The sequence below is a fragment of the Zerene cesonia genome, chromosome 29 (assembly GCF_012273895.1).
Source record: "Zerene cesonia ecotype Mississippi chromosome 29, Zerene_cesonia_1.1, whole genome shotgun sequence".
Lineage (NCBI taxonomy): Eukaryota > Metazoa > Arthropoda > Insecta > Lepidoptera > Pieridae > Zerene > Zerene cesonia.
Window position 1 is genome coordinate 1344604 of NC_052130.1, and position 17098 is coordinate 1361701.

Sequence of the window (17098 nt, forward strand, 5' to 3'; positions counted from 1 at the left end):
AAAAGGGGGGTGGTGTGAGTGGTTCAGTGCCAAAGGACGTGTGACTGTGGGAGATCGAGTATTAATGTAATTAAAGTTTCATATGCATAAGAATGAAGTCTTTTAATCAAAATTGAATATCTGTGTACTTTATAAATAACTAGCTGCGCCCCGCGGTTTCACCCGCGTATGTCCGTATCCCGTAGGAATATCGGGATAAAAATTTGCCTACAGTTATTCCAGTTGTCCAGCTCTAGTTAGTTCTCTACCTACCAAATTTAATTGCAATCGGTTCAGTAGTTTTTGCGTGAAAGAACAACACACACACATCCTTACAAACTTTCGCATTTATAATATTAAGTAGGATAGGATTTTGATGTTTTTTGTCAAAGTATTCAATTCTCTTTTTTGTTATATAATTTTGCCCCTCTACTAGAAGTTATATTAATTTTCTTACCTAGTTTTGATCTTTCTTTTTAAAAAAAAATATAGTGGTAGCTATGTAACTATTCACTACTGATTACTAAAGCGACTTTGCGAGCGTGTTATGACTGTAATGTATAAATCGTCGGTCATAAACAAAATGACTGCATTTTGCAGTAACGGCGAATAGAAAGCTATTTTCTCGGAATGACGCGGTAAATTTGCCGCGTCCGTTCTAGGAAAACCTAAATTATATTATTATTTGAATATTTAAATGACATAGAGGCTATTGCTTTAATGCAATGGGGGTGATGATGTCAATTTATGAGCACATTATTGTTTTTTTTTTGTCAGTGGTAATGTGTGACGCTGGTGAGATATCCTGAGATACGGCAAACTTCCGAAGTTTCTATTTTTATAGTAAAAATTCGGATTTATTTAGAGAAGAAACACGATGGTACTGTGCTCCATTGAAACTGGTAAAAAGCAGATTAGAACCATTCACAGTCACTTTTTTTGGTATTTTTTTCTCATTTTTGTGGTTTTCTAATCAAAAGGTAATACTTGTGTGTCTGTCCGTCCACCCTGTCTGACACCAGACTCTATTTTATGAACAGTGAAAGAAAGACATTTAAAACATTAGACGATGTATGATGAAGTTCTGTTGCCGCTGTCACGGTCAAACAAAACAACAAACAAAAAAAAACCTAGGTTAAGCAACGGTTGGCACGGTTATTTAATGGATGGGTACAATGTTTTTTTATTTTTTGCTTTGACTCTCCCACAATGTTATACTTTTTAATGAGTTGATGTCGTGCATACTCTCTTGTTTATTAGGTATTCATGCTTTTAAACAATTAGGTAAATATATAATAAATATACTAAATGATACCTATACATTTGTGTACTCACATACTTGTCAGTGCACCTTTGAAATCATTTTTTGTAGGTAGTTTAAAAAAACAACATAAAACCTTTTTAAACCGTCCCAAATACTGGCGACTTAATGTCAAAATCATTTTCATGGCATTACGACACACGAAATTCTTAACGTACAGCAATCAACTGATAATAAAATTATATAAAAATATATATTATAAACATACAATGTCAATTGTAGACAGTCCAATACCGCTATCTGATATAGAGTCCGTGCTATCCTGGGTAGATACTTTTAAACTGTCGCGACCGACTAAGAAAATTAACAGGGATTTCTCTGATGCAGGTATCTGTAATAATGCTTTAAAACGGGTTATTAACGTTGTAGATGCAGCTTAAAGAATCTTTTGAATAAGAGACGCGATTTACTGAACGCGTGCTTTAAAATTAGAGTACATTATCGAGCATTAAAGTTAATCCGTTTAGAGATATAAAAATGAATCTTGATCTGTTGTCAAATCTATATCTATTGGAAACCCACTTTATTTTCCTAGACACTTTTCTTTAAGGTTCAATCATTGATTAGTTATCGTCGTCAACGCTATGTAATAGTACAAAATTTCCAAAAAAACTTCTAGAACATTCTAGCTACGAGGGCTCTTTTAAAGAATAATTAATAGCATTTAACTTAAATCGCAGTACTCCTGGCGGAGATCCTTAGCGTGCACTATCCGAAGCTGGTTGAGATGCACAACTACCCTCCAAGGAACAGTCATTCGTTGAAGCTGAATAACTGGATGACGTTAAATCGGAAAGTGCTGAAGAAACTGAAGTTGAACTTGTGCTGCAATACTATGGAACAGCTGGCGAACTGTGCGCCTGGCGTTATTGAAAGAGTACTGATTATGGGTATTGATCCTACTAATATTATAAATGCGAAAGTTTGTAAGGATGTGTGTGTGTTTGTTGCTCTTTCACGCAAAAACCACTAAACCGATTGCAATGAAATTTAGTACGTAGACAGCTGGATAACTGGAATAACACATAGACTTTTTACTTTTATCCCGATATTCCTACGGGATACGGACTTGCGCGGGTGAAACCGTGGGGCGCAGCTAGTCCTATTAATATTATAAATGCGAAAGTTTGTAAGTATGGATGTATGGATGTTTGTTACTCTTTCACGTAAAAACTACTGAACCAATTACAATGAAATTTGGTACGTAGACAGCTGGATTACTGGAATAACATATAGGCAACTTTTTATTCCGATATTCCTACGGTATACGGACTTACGCGGGTGAAACCGCGGGGCACAGCTAGTATGCTATATATTTATTAACTAGCTGTTGTCCGCGACTTCGTTCGCATTACTATAAAGTTATGAGTAGCTAGTATGGAGACTTTTGATGAAAGCGTGTTGGAATTTCATTTGTAGTTCAAAAGATGGTATTTAAGAATATATAGAATTAAAATAATAAAGTTTGTATACGGGAGCTTTTAGAAATCAATATATAATGTACAGATTAATATGTAGTGGATCCTACTTTATTTCGAATTAAAGATAGGAATCTACGTACTATGATGATTAATTTTCAGTTGTTGCTTTCATACTAAGTGGACTTGTTGATCATATGTTCATAATACGAAGGTGAGAGTCTTAAGAATGGGTCTTAGGTCTAGATATAGTCACTGTACAGGCCAATACAGTACAGGTTTAATTACAGTCGAGTATCTATCGTATGTAGGAGTATCTGAAGAGCGCAATGAAATATTTCTGAAAATATATTGTTTGCAATAAACTTTGTACTAATTGGTTTTACAAATATTTATCAGTGAGAGATAAGATACAACGCGACGAGGAACTGAACAAGAGTTTGAATCCCGAACAAAACGTCTCCAGCGGCGGCAGTTACTATGAGGCTTGTGGAGACGAAGGTTCATCATCTTTTTGACGATCTTAAACTAATCACACTAATATTATAAATGTGAAAGTGGTTGTGTGTCAATCCCGTTGAAACCACTGAACGGATATTGATTGAATTTGGTATATAGATAGGGTATGAGCTGACTTGGGTGATAGGATACTTTTTTATCCTGATTAAATGTTCCCTTGGGATAAAACAGCAATCTTCTTATCCGGGCGGAGCCGGGACGAGCGTCTAGTAATTTATAAAAAAAACTAGTGGGCGCCCCCTGGCTTCGCCCGTGGTACATAAATAGCATAGGTTGTCACTCACTCAGTGAAGTTGCAGCTTTCTAATGTTGAAAGAATTTTTGATATCGATCCAGCAGTTTTTGCGAGAAAACGTTACAAACATACAAAAATACAAAAGTTCTACCTCTTTATAATATCAGTTTATTTATAATATCATTGTATTGTAAATTCGCGGGTGCGGAATTTCTTGGAGAAAAAAAGTTATACATGAGATAGGCACACGTCAATGGAACTGGCTATAACCGTTTACACCCCTGTACTGCTTATTTCCAAATAAAAATATTTCAAAATGAAGAGATTAATATTGACACTAAAGTGAAATCCCGTGTCCCCTACAGGGTATGGGGCAGATGACATTATCTGTTTCACTAATCGGTTTTCTTTATAGACAAGTAGGTGATCAGCCTTCTGTGTCCCACCAGACCGAGACATTTTTTTTCGTGCGTCCCCACCGGGAATCGAACCCAAGACCTCTCGGTTCTATGCTCACGCGTAAACCACTCTACTGGTACAATCAAGGAGGCGGTCGATGAATATTGACACTAGGACATATGTTTTTCAGAACACGTGTTAATTGTCCCCGTAAAGTCGAGGGTGAACGGTACATTGGAGACAATACAACAGAAGGTCGTCAGCTACGAGTCTTATATGACACTGAAACAAGAATTGAAGGATACGAAGGATTCGATTGAAGTTCTCAAACAAAAGGTAAACAATTAATTTGTATGCAATGTTTATTAACTAGACTAACTAGCTGCCCCTCGTCGTTTCACCCGCGTAAGTCTGTATCCCGTAAGAATATCAGGATAAAAAGTTGCCTACGTAACATACATACATACATATACTCACACTCGCAAATCTCACACTCACTCAAAAATTTTCGCATTTATACTATTAGTAGGAAGCAGGACAAGCAGACGCCCAGGCATCTCCCGTGATACGTATACAGTAGCCTATAGCACTCTTGGTACACAAACATATCTAATAGTGAAAGAATTTTTTCGAATTGGATCCAGTAGTTCCAGAAATAAGCGGGGCGAACAAAGCCATAGCTCTTTAGCTTTAAATTATTTTTGGAATAGATAAATAAAAAATTGTAAATGTTATGTATGCACACACGTACAATAGATTTTATTGCAATAGAATTTATTCAAGTGGGACACTTTTAATCTTTTTGCACAGTTTTTGCTCCTTTAAAATTTTGGTACATTTTGCAGGTAGACCATCTTGACACTTTAATAAAATTGAAGGAAGAAAGGATTGATGAATTGCAAAAGCAGCTAGAGAGAAAGCAATCCAGGCGTAAAGAGATAGAGGCGTTACAGAACAGTCTCGTCATTCCATTCGAAATAGAACCACCTTCTCCAAAACTCAATGATATTGTGAATGCACCGAATAAACCACTGCTCGTAAAAAATGCGGACTCGGCCAGTAAGATACCTAAGCTGGAAGACTTTACAAAGACGGCTAATCACGAAGAATCAACAAAGTTAATTGGACCCACCAAAGCACAATTAGATGGATTTTTCAAAGATCTGAAGAAAGAAGACTCTACAAAAATCGTTAAACCAGAAGAACACGAGGTTTCCAAATTAGAGGAACCTATAAAAATATACAGACTAGAAGAATCTAAAATTCCAATTCCCAAAGTGGACTTAATTAAATCTTTATCTAAGCCTAGTATAACCGAAGTTGCGTCTGAGCAACTTTCAAAAGAACCAGTAAAAATAGAAAACGTGAAATCTGAAGTTTTTAAAGAAATAGAAATTATCGATCAGAGAACCTTTGATGCCTTTCTCGATAACGAAGAATATATAGATAGCGAATCAGGAAATAATGTTATGACTATAGCAAATACAATACAAAAAGAAATAAGTGACATTAGTCAAATGAATTTTATTCAAAATATGAACTGTTTTAACTAATCCATCTTAAGATTTTATATTATTTTGCAAATCAACAATGATTATTGACGAATTATAAAATGCTCGTCCGTTTTGGGTACCTTTTTGAGCTAAGTCAATAATATAACGTTTTTATTAGTTTAATTTGTTATGTACAATTTAGAAATAAAGTTATACACAAGTGAAGCGACACTAGTTTTATTTTAACGAATATTGGCTTGAAATATTTCACATAAGCTGGGGTGATGTCTCAAAATTTTTCTTATTTGAGCGACTCGGTCTTCGGCGAAGGTGGTTTCATCAAGTTCGCTGTCGACATAAGATTTAATTAGAATTTATTATTTCAAACAGTGTAGATAAACGTGGTTGTGACGATGATGATAATAAATAAAAGGATGATGGTAGTGGTTGATTACAGATTTGATGTGGTCGATTGAAATCATCTTACAAATACAATTAATATCTATAAAGGTAGGAAATAGTGAAAATTTACACATTATGGTCACTGCCCTGGCCAATAACTTCGAATCTGTTGAAGTCAATGCCATCGTGATAAAAGCACTCTTGGTTTATTTGGTCAAGCTTCTCTTTAACTGGTAGTAAATCCGCCACTGAAAAGTAATAAGGTTATTCTATAAGTGGGAAATACATTTTGAAGGAACGTGTTTGTAGAGATTTCAATAACACAACATTACTGTAGTATTTCTGTTTTTTATTGTACGCCATATTCACCATATTTCAGATTGTGAAATTAAAGACTATTTAACGGATTTTAAATGCATCTATCTAGATATGAATATTTAATTCGAAAATATAAAATCTTCATCAAATCAAGGTAACGACAAAAATAACATAGTACAACATATAGTTAAACGCTTGAAATTTAAACTTAGCTTTATGAATTACGTGTGAGGTAGGTAAATCATTATTTATTAAAAACAGGATTGACCCAGCTTCGCCCGGGTTGTTTAGGAATGAAAACGCTTAGCCTATGTTATTCGATAAAGGTCCCTATTAATGGTGATTGAAAGTTTGATTATTCAAGTGCTTTTTGAAGGAAATCGTAATAAACAAAGAAATCCTTCCTCCTCATAGATTTCGTATAGATAACCCAATAAAATGCTCACAATTAAAGATATGCTGTATGCTTGAAACGGTTGATACTGTTTCGTCTCTCTCCCAGCAAGTACATGGTGGGAGTGAAAGAGATGTATCCGAGGTCTGTATTGCTATCCCATCAATGGGATTGGGCCAATCAGATAGAGGATTTTCTCCAGTTATGTCGAAATCTACTTTTTCCTTTTTGGTCTTATCTTCAATCCTCTTTTTGAGGATCTCAAGTTGTTCTGCAAGAATATGGTTAGGACGAGAAACTAGTCATAATTTATTAATACTAGTAGTTTTATCATTAATTGCTTTTAAATCAATAGAATCCCATATAGCTAAATATAAGGAACTTTTAGAATTATGATATATCCATAATTTATGTGAAGTCGACCTAAAATTGGTTTAGCAAACAAAGCAATATTGTAGAGTAGAGAAATAAAGAAAAACGGTAATTTTAAAACCATAGACACCTCAATTTTATTTTAACGCATATATAGATAATATATACATGTACTGTATACATACATATGTATATACTACTAATGTATATGTATATAGGTGTAATGTCAAGTTGTCCAAAAATAATTATTATGGGAATCAGACATTAAACATTTCCCCCGTGGTTATAAGTTGGCCTATATCGAAATAAAAAATCACAATACCATAAGAGCAATACACTACTCCTTCACTTGCGATGTGAAAGAATGACAAACACACGTCTACATTTGTAATATTTGTATGTATGTATGTATGTGTGTGAGTGTGTGAGTGTGTGTGTGCGTGTGTGTGTACTCACCAGGTGTGCATGGCTCGTATTCGTCAAAAGTTTGCTCAAAGTGCGTGAACGGGTTCGCATGCATGTATGGCGGTAGAGTTCTTATGAATGAGTCCATCTTCATACGTTGGCATTTTTCCATTGGACAAGTCTGGAATTTGTTATTTCTTATATTCTATAGGATTACATAAATCCTTGCTTGGTAGGAAATTTTAGGTACTTATAATCCATACTTTTTTTCCAAGAAAAATTTATGGCTATATAATCTCGCTAAAATCGGGATGAGTGAAACATTAATAGAAAATCTTGCAAAGATTGTAAGAAATGCTTTTAAAAGCAGACGAAGTTGCGTGATTCAATGTATAATAATTATATACCTTCTAAATCAATCAAGTAAAATTGGCAATTAGGTACTAGTAATATTTACAAAATGATAGCGAGCACAATGCAGAAGTTTACCAGAAATAATTCCCGATTTACAGCTGTAAACAATTTTAAATCTAAAGATAAGTTGAAAATACTGATGATACGTAAAAACTAACCTTTTCGTAATGAATTGTGTGGTCTCTGTCAGGCACATGGTTAGCTATCACATCCATGCTATCATTGTGTAAGCTCCTGTTATAACAACATAATTTATACAAAATATAGTAAAAGCTTCGGCTTAGCTTATCTGTCAATTAAATTATGAAAATTCACATCAAAAAGTGGGCCTTCTAGAATGCCCAATATATAATAATATAACATTAGAGAATGCACGTATTTAACTGTTTATTCTGCCTTAGGTTGATTAATCATATCCTCAGTGTAACTTTAAGTTACTAAGTTACATAAAAGTATTCCTACACTTTTGCTCTATGACTCTAATTTTGTTCGTAACATAAAGATATTCCTCTACTTTTATAAATGGTACAAACTTCTCCTACTGTGACAGATTACAAATCGTCCTCTCGTTATAACAAGTATCTGTATTCATTATAACGATACTATTGACTACTAGTTGCGCTCCGCGTTTTCACCCGCGTAAGTCCGTATCCCCTAGGAATATCGGCATAAAAAGTTACCTATATATTATTCCAGTTGTCCAGCTATCTACGTACCAAATTTCATTACAATCGGTTCAGTAGTTTTTGCGTTAAAGAGCAACAACCTATAACCTTTACCTATAAGATCAAATGCGTTGTAATACTGTATGTAGATCTCATCTTCATACTATGTTTAAGGTATGTATGTGAATAACGACAATCAATTCGCAAGTTTTTACTTAAAAACTCAATTTACCCCAAAGCTGACACTGATTCATCACCATTGTCTTCGTCCTCTGCTTTAGGAGATGCATCTCTGTTGTCAATAAGCAATGTATTATAACATATTACCCAGTATGATATATTCTTGCATGTCATTATTTAACTATCGCTATGTAATAAAGGCAGTAATGGTTCAGCTGTGACTTTTGCCTCTGTTTCTTTTGTTTGAAGCCAGGCCAAAAGAAATAAATTTATTTTTCATTTTATTAGTGTACTATTTACATTACCCCTCGAAACGGTGAAGGTAAACATTGTGAAAGAACCAGCATGTCCAAAAATCAAAAGTCCGACGAGATACGACATCTGCCAACCTGCACTTTGACAGCATATTGGATTATGGCCTGAATTTCTCATAGAAGGTTCGTGGGCAATTTCGCTCCAGTAGGAACTTATGTGGGACATATATGAGCTGATAATTATTTCTGACTTATTGTATGGTTGAGAGTTATCTCAGGTCTTTTTGACTTATTGTATGGTTGAGAGTTATCTCAGGTCTTTTTGACTTATTGTATGGTTGGGAGTTATCAAGTCATGAGTTTATTCTCATTTACTAACGAACATTTTATTTTACTTATTTAGAAAGAAAAATTAAATAATTACTTCGTATGTAGTTCTTCATCGTGGTCCTCTTCGTGCGATTCACTAAAAAGCGAATCCTGAAAACATAGCAGTCCTATAGTTTTATAGGACTTATAATTGATTGATTTATGGTAAGATTTAAACTGTATGTTTGTACGTTGCAAGTTACTGATGATTGTAATTTGTTGTCTATTCTTACATTGAAAAATGCTCTTCAAACCTACTGTGTTATATTAGAGTACCTACGACTGTAATAAATGAATTATAGAACTATTGAAAACGATAACTTACTATTCTTTTTCCCACATTCAAGACAACTTTTGCAGGTTCGGCTGACTGTCTGTGCCTTTCTCGCTGAAAATTGTATTAAATTATCAACTTAGCATGTTTTATTATTAAACTAGCTTTTATCCGCGGTCTCGCACGCGTTAATTCGGAGTAGTTTAATAGATGTTATTGTACATATAAACCTTCCTCTTGAATCCCTCTATCCATTAAAATAAACCCATCAAAATCTGTTGCGTATTTTTAAAGATTTAAGCATACATAGGGACAGAGAAAGGGATTGTTTTGTACTGTGTAGTGATTATGGATATATATAATACTAGCTGGCCCGGCAAACGCTATTCTGTCTTACTCTTATCATTTAGGGATATTAAAAAGAGATGTTTGCCCATTTTCAGATTTAATTTTTATTTCAGATTCTATTGGAAATTAATCACTACTATTAATATTATAAATGCGAAAGTAACTCTGTCTGTCTGTCTGTCTGTTACGCTTTCACGCTCAAACCAATGAACCGATTTTGATGAAATCTGGTATGAATATAGAACTGAACTTGGAAATAACCGCATATGGAGTAAGCAAATTCCACGCGGGCGAAGCCGCAGGCAAAAAGCTAATGAGACGTTAGTCTAAAATATATGGATGACTTATATTATCATACCAGTCTCGTAGTAGAAGCAATTTCCATAGAGTCCCTGGCGCCAAGTAATGTAGCTTTCGTTAAAGCCTGAGGTAGCACACTTGAAGTGCTAAAATACAGAAAACAGTTTGAATCCCATTATTCTACAAAAAAAATGTGAGCCGTCACGGGACGCCTGGCAGATGTGAAACATCGACATTATTTTGTAAAAGTAATATGCAGAAAAGAACATATTGTGATAGAAACAAAATATGTCATAATGATAAAATAAAATATTACGATTTTCCAGATAACTTTGACTATTTATTGAATAAACATTTATTTTCACTAAATACAAAAATTTACGAATTTATTTCAAATCGTGACTACTTAATTCGTATAGAGTGGCGATGCGTCGCCACGGCATGCGTCGCCACGGCATGCGTCGCCACGCCAGAAATCGGTTTTACGTGCGGCTAGATGTTTCACATCAAAAATGATTCGCCAAATGTATGTAACTTCTTTATAAGTATATTTTTTATCACAGATAAAAATACAATAATCAAAGAATTGTTAGTAACTTACATAATTTTTAATATGGAACCCATAGTACCTCTCACGTCTACACTGGCGTTGGGTCGATGGTGACTTGTATCTGACTGATAAAATACTTTATACATAAAACAATTATTATACAAACTATACTACTAACAATTTTTAGTTTTGAATGTGTGAGTAGTGATCGGCAGAGTATGAAGATCATTTGTTTGTTTAAAAAATCCTCTTAAATGTAAGAATTAATTACCTATTTATGGGCTTTTGATAGACCTAATTGTGATTTACTCGTAATGAGTTAAATTACAAAACAGACCATATAGTGCGTATATAGTTTTTATCATAATCATATGATTGCACAAAAAACAAATAAATAAAAAAATCTTTTGTTGAATATTTCATTCTATTTCTACAGGTATATGAGTAATCTTGCGCCAATACTTCCACACAATGGAATTAGTACTGCTTTAAGACGCCATGTTATCCCGTATTTTTCATAGTCACAAGTATATATTACGCACAACAATTTAAATAAAAGTGACAAAAAATATTTTGATATACCTTAAACTAAGGGAAAAAAAGTTCTCAAAATTTGGTGGTATACGAAATAAATTCTATTGGAATATTAATGACTAAGTTAATAATACAACTTACGCTAAATTTGAATGATTGTCTCTCCGTCTGTACATTCTGACACTCCCACTTAGCACCAGTTGGTTGATACTTCAGATATTCGTCTTTGATTGTATCGAGATGCAAACAGTTCGAATGCAGGAACATGTCGCTGAATACTGACGTAAATATATGAAATGAAGCCCTTTTATAAAACACAAATTAAACCTCCTCCAAAATGTGAAATGTAATCAAAATTGAGTCTCAAAACAAACATGTCTTTATAAAACAGCGATTTTTCTGGACATTTATCTATTGTTATTGTAAAATATAAGACTATTTACATCGTTTTTTCATCAACTCCATTATTGGACAAGAGCAAATTAAAAAGATCTTTCGGGCGGGAACCAAGGATTTTAAGAAATAAGAAAAAAATTTATTCGCACAAATAACTCTTATTTATCATACAGTAGTCTCATAACTCCTAATACTCTTTTCGATAAATAGACAATCCAATTGAATTTTTCAATTCGAACCAGTAGTTCCAGAGATTATAATAATAACATATCATTTATTTAATATGCATATATTATAATATATAGTTAATATATTATTCCACTTACCATAGTCTTTCCATTTAGGTGGTGCAGTTTTAACGGCCTTTACATTCTTCAAAACTTCCCTCCTCTGTGGTGGCTGGAACTCAGCCATATCACCAAATATTATAAACGGTGGGTTGTCCCCATCGAGCATTTCCCACCAATTTTGTTCTTGAGCCCCATCTGATTCTAATGTTCGATTTTTAAATCATTATGATGAATGTTACACATAGCTAGTTTAAAAAAATTAAATAATGATAGAATCAATTTAAATGTCACAGTTGCTCTTATACAGAGTATACATAAGGAAATTATTTAATCCTATCGATCTTTATCAAGATAATAAGATGAACTCATAATATATTGTAGTTATTGTCGACGAAATTTAATAAGTGTACAAAGTTTGAATTAAATCTGTCTGCTTAAAGTGGGTCAAAATGGAGTCTAAAGGAGTCGGTTACATACAAAACTGGCCTCGAACCTAGCTGCATTACGCTGCGCAGATCACAAAATATCACATACAGATATATATAGTGTACTAGACGCTTGTCCCGGTTCCACCCGGATATCAAGATTCCTGTTTTATCCCAAGGGAGCATTTATTTATTTATACAGTATATACCAAATTTTAACAAAATCTGTTCAGTAGTTTCAGCGTGATTGACGGACGGAGAGACATACAGGCACACAGGTACCAGCGGGACGGGATGGCTACATTCAGTGCGGCCATAAAGACAGACATAGCTTAATTTAACATTTCAATGAATATTCGAATAATTTCCACAATAGAGACATTTATTTATTATATATTTTAAACTGACCTTCTTCATTATTTTCTTCAGTTTCACACGGATCCTCTTTAGGATCATCTTTAATTGGAGCTTTTGTTCGCATCAATGAAGGTAGATCGAAAAAATACTGGTTCGTCTCGGGAGTCCCACCAGCGTAATGGTATACAAAGTTTTGGAACTAATGCATATAAAATATATTTCAATATATAAAATATTGGAAACCGATGAATAAATTAACAACATTTTATTATAGACAATTTTTTTCATTAAACTATATCATATATTAAAAACCATTTTTTTTGTAAAATTGTTCTTCAAGCAAGAAAATATTTTAACAAAGACTTATTTTTTAAGAACAATCAATTGATATTTAATAATCGCGCATCCTTAATTCAAAGCGATAATACATACGCATGTGTGCGTGCTCTGTATACTGTGAGACCGTCTATTGTATAAATGTGTGTGTGCGAGCATTAATTCTCGTATTGCCCTTAAAAAAACTCACCTCTTGTATAACTTTGTTCATCTTAGTTTTCCATTCGTGGTCTACTCTAGCGGCAGTTTTATACCCTCTAGATAGGTTTAGAATTAAATCCTGACTCTCGGACAGAATATGTTGCAAGGTGTTTATGTACCTCGTGTAATCTAAACAGATTAAAATTAATAATATATGTATGAATTACGCGATTGATCTTATTTCGGTAATTGATGTGAAAAATGTATTTTTTGGAAATATCTGTTAAATGTCTATAGAAATTATAAATGAGAAAGTACCTCTGTCTCTCTCTTCAAAACCTTTTAACCTGTTGAGTGGTTTTGGATGAAAGGTCGTTTGAACTCGAAGAAAGGACATAGGATAGTTTCTGTTTAAAATATTCCACGGGATCAAGAACTTTGTCGGTAAACCCCGAGATGCTATTTTACTTTGACTAAACGGGCAAGCAGTGGTGGCTCAGTGGTGAGGACCTCGGACTTCAAAATCGATAAGTCGGGGTTCGAGACCGGGCGAGCGCGCAGGAAATAATAATTGATTTTTCAATTTATCTGCGCATGTAGATAACATCACCACTGCTTAAACGGTGAAGGAAAACATCGTGAGGAAACCGGCATGTCCAAGAATTAAAAGTTCGACGGCATGTGACATCTGCCAACCCGCACTTGGCCAGCGTGGTGGATTATGGTCTGAACCCTCATAGGAGGCCTGTGTCCCAGCAGTGGGAACATATATGGGCTGATGATGACAAACGGGCAAAGACGCTGCCGGATGGCTACACCTATATACACCTATTCATAGTTATTAGTAATGATAGCTATAAAGTTTTACCCTCGACTATTCTCAACTTCTCCAATTTGCTCTTCCTCCTTTCAGAGCACATGACAAACATCAGACCGGCCAAGTTCTTACACTCCAACTGAGTTTGAAGAGCTGATATTTTTTCCTTTCTCTCCCTGTGTGCTTCTCGCATCATATGGGATGTACGTATTTGTTCATTCCTGTGTATATATAATTACTTAAATATACTGACCGAGTACAAACGATTCAAATTTAAATTTTGAATTTCAACCGTTCAAAATCGCCAGTCCAGTTAAAATTGTTGTCAAATTACATTTTATGTATTTAACACATTATTTTTATTAATTGACCTGCATTTATAATATCCTTTTAAGAGAATTTTCAGTGATAATAACTCAATTTAAGTTGTGGAAAACTGCCTTTTTCGATTTGTCGAGTATAGAGCACAACCTCAACGCTTCGCTTATTATATGCTTATTTACTAGGCGTGCAATGTTGGCGACTGAGAAATCGACACTAAAAGTCTAATTCGAATATCGAATTTTATTTCTATTTTTAAAGCATCACATTAGCTTTATAAAACTAAGTAGTTTAATATATACAATTTTGTATCAAGACACATTAGTTATTGCTTACTGTAAGATATAGTCAAATCTCTCTTTCAATAGCTTTATTTCCTTCTCCATACGTTCTTGAAAGTCGGCTGTTAGCGCTTCCTCCTTTTCTTTTAGTAGCTTCTGTATTTCTTTATGATGTTTCTCCTCAAGGTCATGAATTATCCGACCTGTAAGTAATGCATTATATGCATATTATATTTATTATATGTTCAGAGTCGTATTACACTAACATAGGTCATCGTGCAGGGGGGCAAGGGGTGAGACATGGGAGGTAGGTGCCCGAACTGCATACACTATTATGTGACTCACAGTTCGGGACTTTTAGACTATTTAGGTTGCCATGCGCTTATTTTGTAAAAATAGAAAATTGGATACTTTAACTTTAAATATAAGACTTCTTTTTAAAAGAACGTAAGATTAAAAGTTTCACAACACTTTATTTTTAAAGACAAATTAACAATGTTAAGAAAAATATTACATATTATATGTAACATATATATATATTATGTTACAAATAATATGTGATATTTTTAATAGTGCCTATATTGTTATGTTCACATAGTATAAACCAATACTACATCCTTCCTTTAAATAAGTTATTACCTTTGCACGGACATGCGTCCACCAAATCCTGTGCATCATCAGTTTTGTCCTGATGCATGATGTTGGAGTCGGCTGGTGTCACCTGCTCTTCCCTTATTATTGCCAACGTGTCAGCGCTGCTTGGCGACATCTGAGAAACGGATTTGTATATTTGTTTTTTTTAAGAGCGACATTTTATGGCGGGAAAACATCATTCCCCTGAGAAAATACGAGAATGGAGAGGAGAGAATTGAATACCACCAAAATTTATAAATCCCGATAGCTGGTGCTATATTAAAAATGTGAAATGTATTACAACTGTTAATTTTTTTTGACCACACTTGGCGAGCGAGACCTTATCAACATGTGCTTATATTCGGAGTAGTTTAATAGATGTTAGTAAACATATAAACCTTCCTCTTGAATCACTCTATCTATTAAAAAAAACTCCCATCAAAATCCGTTGTACAGTTTCAAAGATCTAAACATCACAACAAAGAGTTTGATTCATCATTGTTGTTAAACAAAATATATTTACTAAGAGGCGTTGCCTTTCTATCCATGAAAGCGACACTTTTAATATCTATTTAGGTAAACAAGTGTATGGTATAAGGTAAATTTATTATTTTACTTTATTTTGCTTGTTTCTTCATACGGAGTTTTAAAGAGGATTAGAGAGATAAGAACGATTTGGTTCAGGTAAAGAAACCGTGAATGAGTAATCAAAAATGTAGATGTACAAATAATGATGAAAATTTTATTAAATGTATTAAACGAGAGCTTATGTAACTATACGAAAAGTGCATAGTAATAAATATAAGAATAAAAGTTAAATGGTTCCGCATTGTTTGAAGAAGGGCTAAATTAACAATAGTTACTACCACAGATAACATAATTCTGTGGTAGGTTACGTTGGGGGTCAACTAGCTAAGAATAAAAACATATATTTCATAACTTGCGTATAATTATATACATAACCAGCTGCACCCGGCATACGCTGTTCTGCCTTGCTCTTATCATTTAAGGGTATGAAAAATAGATGTTGGCCGATTCTCATAGATACCGGATAAGCACAAAATATTTCATCAAAATCGGTCAAGCCGTTTCGGAGGAGTATGGCAACGAAAACTGTGACACGAGAATTTTATATATTAGATTAGACTATTAATTACACAATAAATCAAATAAAGAAGGATTTATATGCCACATTCTTTCCGTCATTCTTTCATTCTAAGTAGAAACAAATAACTACAATGGTTTCGTTAATATCTTATTCATTTAATCCGCAAATATTACGTCTTAACTCCTACATGTAACCATCGTAATTGGCGTTTGCAGATAACATTAAAAAAACATTTCCTTTATAAGTTGCCGAAGTTTGAGTCACAAACATCTGTTTTTCTAAGAACGTACACAGGCAGGTAGAAATTTACCTATTGTTTCAATGAAGTGATTTATTTATAAGAAACAAATGATCACCTAAACCTTTTTTCAAATGTTTTAGGTAATCAGTCTTATTCTAAACTTGAACGTGTAACTATCTCCATAGTTTTTTTTGGATTTTCTTGGTCTACCTGTACTTAGTAACTAGGTAGGTAAAACATTAGAAGGATTTTTTATATTATACATTGAACCTTGGATTGTGATAAATGATAATGCTTACAGTGCTGTGTAGTGCATATACAAAGTGTGAGTTAAATTGGAAATACGATTTAATGCAACAATTGTAACGCCTGCTATAAAACAACAGGATAAACGCGTCCTAACGTATGTGAGTATTAAACAACACAAGGAGATTTAAAATATCCATGCATGACGACGAGTGAGTTTTATGAGCCGTGCCTCACGTTTCACCCGCAGGAAACCGTGAACGAAAGCAAGTATTCTATAGCTTGTGTGCAATTTTGGTAAATAAGCTTCAACACTTCTTAATATCATCAATATGCGGTCTATGGTTTTTGCGTGAAAGAGTT

General features: G+C 34.0%; 2 protein-coding genes across 2 annotated transcripts; one reads left to right on the top strand and one right to left on the bottom strand.

Annotated features, from left to right (window-relative positions):
* The first annotated feature begins 1509 nt into the window (after positions 1-1509).
* LOC119837990 (sperm flagellar protein 1-like) lies at positions 1510-5424 on the top strand. The gene is made up of 6 exons (XM_038363801.1): positions 1510-1627; positions 1981-2190; positions 3118-3219; positions 4062-4207; positions 4717-4988; positions 5118-5424. The coding sequence occupies exons 1-6, from the start codon at positions 1510-1512 to the stop codon at positions 5422-5424; spliced, it is 1155 nt and encodes a 384-aa protein (XP_038219729.1).
* A 182-nt stretch (positions 5425-5606) lies between these two features.
* Positions 5607-15276, bottom strand: LOC119837991. The gene is made up of 17 exons (XM_038363802.1): positions 15147-15276; positions 14563-14710; positions 13957-14126; positions 13138-13277; positions 12663-12810; positions 11866-12030; positions 11285-11421; positions 10661-10734; positions 10118-10205; positions 9463-9525; positions 9193-9248; positions 8567-8626; positions 7828-7903; positions 7307-7436; positions 6531-6749; positions 5897-6014; positions 5607-5712 (listed from the first exon to the last, which is right to left on the bottom strand). Exons 1-17 carry the CDS (start codon positions 15274-15276, stop codon positions 5607-5609), a joined length of 2028 nt encoding a protein of 675 aa, XP_038219730.1.
* Positions 15277-17098: the final 1822 nt, after the last annotated feature.